The sequence below is a fragment of the Microcaecilia unicolor genome, chromosome 11 (genome assembly GCF_901765095.1).
Source record: "Microcaecilia unicolor chromosome 11, aMicUni1.1, whole genome shotgun sequence".
In the NCBI taxonomy this organism is placed as follows: domain Eukaryota; kingdom Metazoa; phylum Chordata; class Amphibia; order Gymnophiona; family Siphonopidae; genus Microcaecilia; species Microcaecilia unicolor.
The window spans coordinates 114,157,288-114,163,287 of NC_044041.1; the positions used below are offsets into that span (position 1 = coordinate 114,157,288).

General features: G+C 45.5%; 2 protein-coding genes across 2 annotated transcripts; one reads left to right on the forward strand and one right to left on the reverse strand.

Annotated features, from left to right (window-relative positions):
* Positions 1-45: 45 nt before the first annotated feature.
* On the forward strand, positions 46-445 carry LOC115481068 (histone H2B type 2-E-like). The gene has a single exon (XM_030220066.1). It carries the CDS (start codon positions 47-49, stop codon positions 425-427), a length of 381 nt encoding a protein of 126 aa, XP_030075926.1. The 5' UTR covers position 46; the 3' UTR covers positions 428-445.
* A 447-nt stretch (positions 446-892) lies between these two features.
* Positions 893-1,229, reverse strand: LOC115480897 (histone H4-like). Its single transcript, XM_030219871.1, has one exon. The coding sequence runs from the start codon at positions 1,227-1,229 to the stop codon at positions 918-920; it is 312 nt and encodes a 103-aa protein (XP_030075731.1). The 3' UTR covers positions 893-917.
* Positions 1,230-6,000: the final 4,771 nt, after the last annotated feature.

Here is a 6,000-nt window from a genome sequence, read left to right on the forward strand (position 1 = left end):
GTTTTTGTGTGTTTGAAATTTTTGTTCAGCAGCTTGTTGCCTCGCTATGCCTGAACCAGCCAAATCTGCTGCCGCGCCCAAGAAGGGCTCTAAGAAAGCTGTGAGCAAGACTCAGAAAAAGGATGGCAAAAAGCGCAAGAGAAGCAGGAAGGAGAGCTACGCCATCTACGTGTATAAAGTGCTGAAGCAGGTTCATCCCGACACTGGCATTTCCTCCAAAGCCATGAACATCATGAATTCCTTCGTGAATGACATCTTTGAGCGCATCGCTGGAGAAGCCTCCCGGCTCGCTCACTATAACAAGCGCTCCACCATCACTTCCAGGGAAATCCAGACTGCAGTTCGTCTGCTGCTGCCGGGTGAGCTGGCCAAGCACGCGGTGTCCGAGGGCACCAAGGCTGTCACCAAGTACACCAGCTCCAAGTAATGGCGGCCTCAGCCTACAGCTTCGGCACATAGAAAGAACCCAAAGGCTCTTTTCAGAGCCACCCACTTGCTTCACATAAAGCGCTAAAATTCCACCTTCTTACTGTACCAGTAGGGCTGGCCCAAAAGTAGCACTTTATCTCAGGGAAGGGAAATCAAGTCTTTTCATGTTTCCCTCATCACACAAACATGCTCTCTCCCGGCTTGCAGAATTGTGGTTGGCCATGTTTCCCTCATCACACAAACATTCTTTCTCCCGGCTTGCAGAATTGTGGTTGCCCATATTTCCCTCATCACACAAACATTCTCTTTGGGGTTACCCATGACCCTCACCACCCATTCTTTTTGGGGTCTCAGAATTGGGGTTACCCATGATTCCCTCATCACATACAACAGGCAAAAAGAAATCAAAGCTCCGTAACTGAAAGTGTGGGTGGCTCTGAAAAGAGCCTTTGGGTTGCCTGGATAGATACAAGCAAGGATCGGGTCCTTTAACCTCCGAAACCATACAGAGTACGGCCCTGCCGTTTTAAGGCATACACCACGTCCATAGCTGTTACCGTCTTTCTCTTGGCGTGCTCAGTGTAGGTGACAGCGTCTCGGATAACATTCTCCAAGAAAACCTTCAGCACCCGGCGAGTCTCTTCATAGATGAGACCGGAGATACGCTTGACTCCGCCTCGGCGAGCCAGGCGCCGGATCGCAGGCTTTGTAATTCCCTGGATATTATCGCGTAACACCTTCCTATGCCGCTTAGCGCCTCCTTTCCCCAAGCCCTTGCCGCCTTTACCACGTCCAGACATGTTTAGCTCAAAAAGTAAAAAGCACTACACTACAAGGATTGATTGACGAAGACAGCTGTAGGCTGCCGCTGATATAGCAGTGAGCGGACCTTATGGAGAACTGGACTCCGTGCTAAAAGGCGGGACAGCTAAATCCTCCCCTCTCCCACACTTCATGCCTCCGACTCGGAGACCATTCTTTCTCCAACTGCTCTACGATTTCATGTGAGAGGAAAAGAAAGGACCTTAACTGATCCTATGCTCTCTTTTACAATGTTGCTATATTCGAAACGTTGTGAAGGATGTTTACATGGAATATGAGGACGAGTAGGGACATAAAGTGCCATGTTACCCCCCCCCCCCACCCCCCAGTCTCCACTCATTCCATACTAAAACTTCTTGTGTTGGTCTCCGCTTGTTTTTACCATTGCTGCTTTAAATGAATTTATTTTTCCATTATTCTAAATGCGGTATCAGCACTTCAGCAGACCATGATCTGCTTTCAGGAAAAATATGCAACAAAAAATTGATAATACCAATCAAATCAAATTTGCCGAACAAAGAAGGACACCCTAGAGAGCAGGGAGGCCAAGATTTAAGATTTCATGCCAAAAAGGGTAGGAGGACTGTGCAACCGGGAATGCAGTAATCCAAGAAAGTGAATCTCTAATGTCAGGTCCCGATTGAGTGCAATTGGTGAATTGCGTGCAGTAGTGAGCATTTTAGTAACATACTATACAGGCCTTAATCCTCACCTATTTTCAAAACTGCAATTAGTGCTGTTATGGTTTGGTAAGGTTATGAGTCTGTTTTTGCACAAGTTTGTGTATAGTGTTTTGCAGTGGAGAGATTGTGTGTTGGCCTTACTGAGGTGGCACCAAAACATCAGAAAGGGTGTAGAGCCTAAATCATGACACACTACCTCTTGAAGGATCTACATATGGTCGTTAATAAAAGGAGCTCATTGTGAACACTATCCACCCTAAAAGGGTGTTTTGTGGCTCTACATGAGAATTGTGATATTATGATCCCTTGTTTCATACTGTTGAAGGTCTGCATTTTCCGTATGGGTGGTATTGGTGTATTAGGGTCTGCCCAATGTAATATTTATGGTACAATAAGGTTCTGAGTGTGTTTCAGTTGAGCGATTGTGGTTAGTATATGCTTTGAGCAACCACTTTATTCTTTGACATATGATACATATCTAATATCTAAATTTAATACAAAGGTATTAATTGTGACTATTTTCTTTTTACTTATTTTTTTTCTGTGTTGTCAGACAATTATGGATGTAAGCTCCGCACCTGGTCCCACCCCTAACCACGCCCCCTTTAGCCTCCCCAAACAGTTGGGCCACCGACCGCCTATGACCATTCAGCAATGGTGTATATACTTCCAGGAAGGATAATTTTGTACCTTTACAGTGGCTTAATGGGTAATGCATTGCTCTCTGAAACCAGCATTTTGGGTTCAATTCCCATTCCAGCCCCTTAGGGCTCTGCCTTGAAAGTGGTGGCTCACTCAGTGGATGAAACCACAATGAGGGCAAAGAGCATCACCTTAAAGTATACAGACCTGTAGGGACTATATACAGGTGTGTACAGTAGATCCCTGCAGGGATTATATGCAGGTATGTACAGCAGGTCCCTGTGTCCAGTGTGATCTATGTACACAACACTCATGTACCATGATTTACTTTCTCTTTTGTTTTTACAACACAACACATTGGGAAAATGGCTGCCAGAAGGAAGAAGAGCAGGATGCCTCGCTTCACAATGCATGACCTCCACCTCCTGGCTGAGCTTGTCCTCAGGCATAAGGACACCTTCTTCCCTGGGTCCTCCAAAACCTACGACAAGGTGCAGTACAACAGGAGATGGAGGAGGCTCAGGTATCGGTATAATCAAAGGGCTGATCAGGAGCGTGAGGTAGGTTAAACTGTACTAGTGTGAATGTGTACCCTTTGGGTAATTGCAGACCCTTACAGGGTCCATGCACCAGTAAGGGACTTAGTGATAGGAGTGAGTGGCCCTTTGGACCAGGTCTATCAAATATGTTTACTGTTTTTGTGAGATTTATTTGGCCCCTTTCTGAAGAGATCCAGCTAAGGTGGTGTACAATCAGGGCTTTTTTTGATGGGGTACTTGGGAGTACTGAGTACCGGCACCTTTTCCATTGTCTGCTAAATTTGACTCATGGTCCCCAAGTTTTAATGAAGGAGCCACCAATTCTGCCTTGTCATAGATTCTGTGCCTGGTTGCAGGGGTCCTGGCTATTGTGGGGTGGGTCCCTCAGTGATCACCCCACCTCTGAAGGGTGGCCTAGCATTTGAGTACCGGCACCTTTTTTGCTAGAAAAAAACGCACTGTGTACACCTTTTAGCCTCAAAATGTGTATGCTGTATGCTGGCCTTTTTGGTTAGTGATAAGTATTATGGCTGCTGTACCACTTCAAGCCCACATGCCTTTGTCATCCCCTAGATATAGTCTCAGTGTTATCACACAAATAGAGATCTGAATGTTGGAGTGCCATGTGCTGAAGGAAAATGTACGGTGGCGTGTAACAGTGTAACCTCAACTCTGGCTTTTTTATTACATGTGCACAATGGCACTCATGGAAAGGAGTGCTAAGTGTCACCCACTATGGATGACAGCTTGTTTTGGCCCTTTCTGCATTTCAATAAAACACTATATTCAGTGTGGCATCAGCCTCATAAGTCCAAGGCCATTCCAATAGGGTCTTCTCTTTCATGCAGCCATGTTTTGCATATGCAACCACAGATTAGATAAGCTCACCTGCAACTCATTTGTGTCAGCGTGGATAAAATCCAGACTCAAACTGACACAAAAGAGCTGCAGGTTAGCTCAACAGGGCTGGTGCTGCTGAATATGCAAAACATGGCTGTATGAGAGAGAAGATCCTATCGGAATGGGCTTGGCCCCATGAGGCTGAAGCCACATTGAATATAGTGTTTCACTGAAGTGCAGAAAGGGCCACAACAAGCTAAGTGTCCCATACAGTGGGTGACACTTAGCATGTATGATATGAGGAACAGTATGGCTGTGCAGTGGAAGAAACCAATTGTTGGTGCACTGTAGAAACCACCAGCCACTGGGAGCTAGATGTCTGTATATATCTGGTGTCACACACAGAGGCATAAGCTAGGTTTATCTGTCATTGGCCAGCTGGGCCTGCACAGGGAGTTGGCAGTGCAGCAGGCCTGTGATCTCAGGCTATCAGTCACAGCAGCAATGTGGTAATCATGGAGTAGCAGTGTGTGGGGAACTTAGGCCAGTAGCACTGATAGAATAGAATAGCAATGCTAGTGGCCTAAAGTTCCCCCAACACTACTACTCCATGATTAACACATTGCTCCTGTGACTTACCAAATGTCCAAAGATGAGGAGCAGGCCCTTAATTTTTTTTTTCTCCCTATGCTTACCCTGACCCTATCCCTGATTATCTTAATCTAGCCTAAAACTAGCACCTCCTACTACCTCTTCTACTCCCTCTCCCTTATAATATTACCTAGCTACACTTCCCACTACTCTGTCAAGCTTAACCTGTTTTCTCTGTTCTATACTTTGTAATCCTACTACTATGTAAGCCGCATTGAACTTGCTATGAGTGGGAAAGTGCGGGGTACAAATAAATAAATGCCATACTGCATTGTAGCACTATGATGTTATTGGATAGAGAACACTGGTACAACAGTCATAACTGTATCACCATGCACAGCACTGACATATGCTTGGCTGTAGGTGGTAGCAGCCATTGCTCTACTAGAGTGTACATGTTGAGCTGCCAGCTGTCAAATTGAATGTGTATGTGGGAACCAATGGTGTATGTTCATTTGATACAGAGTGATGACTAACATGGAACCACAATAGAGAAGTCTGAAATGAGTACATGAGACATATGTTTGATGGATGTAGAGTAATATAGTGTTGTTACTGTTTGCAATGGCAGCTTGAAGACCTAAAGAAAAAAGCCAGGGAGATCCGGCTGAAGCAGCCTGGGCTGCTTGACCAAGCCTGGTGGGAGCAGCAGCAGTTAGAATGTGAGGCCATTAATACTTTGCCATGTTGAATGTGTACCCACAGGGCCGGCACAACCCAGTAAGCATGGCAGGGCGGCGCTGACCTCTGGAGGGTGCCACAAGCCATGCTTACTGCCGCTGGCAGCTCACAGTTCCAGGCCTGGGTCCCCACCTGCCCACCCTCAGCTCCCAGACAGCCCTCTTTTTGTTCCATCCACCCTGCGTTTAAATCTTTTATTGCACTTCAAAGTCAAAGCGGCAGCAGTGAAAGAAGTAGGTTGGCCTTGTCAGCCTTCCCTCTCAGTGTTCCACCTTCCTCTGAAGTAATTTCCTGTTTTCTTGAGGGCGGGAAACTGAGAGGGAAGGGAAGGCTGACAAGGCAAGCCTGCTTCTTTCACTGCTGCTGCAACAAATGAAGAAGGAGGAAAGTAAAGAAATAAATGGAAAGGAAGCCCTGGAAACAGAGTTAAGAGAACAGACAGAGAGCAGCAGAACCAGATACAGAGACCAACATGATCAGAAAAACAAAGTCACCAGACAACAAAGGTAGAAAAAAATCATTTTATTTTCATTTTAGTGTTTGCAATATGTCCAATTTGAGAATTTACATCTGCTGTCTTATTTTGCAATGTATAGCAATGTGTTTCTTTGTGTTTTTCTGGTATTGTGCTGCATGCAGAGTCTAGCTTCTTAGGATTTCAGATTCATTTTTGTAGAATTTGAAGAGAGACTATCTCTGTTCTGCATGTGTGA

Bases quoted from the DNA above. Each gene is read 5' to 3' on its own strand.
- LOC115481068 (XM_030220066.1), top strand. From the start codon at position 47: ATGCCTGAACCAGCCAAATCTGCTGCCGCGCCCAAGAAGGGCTCTAAG.
- LOC115480897 (XM_030219871.1), bottom strand. From the start codon at position 1,229: ATGTCTGGACGTGGTAAAGGCGGCAAGGGCTTGGGGAAAGGAGGCGCT.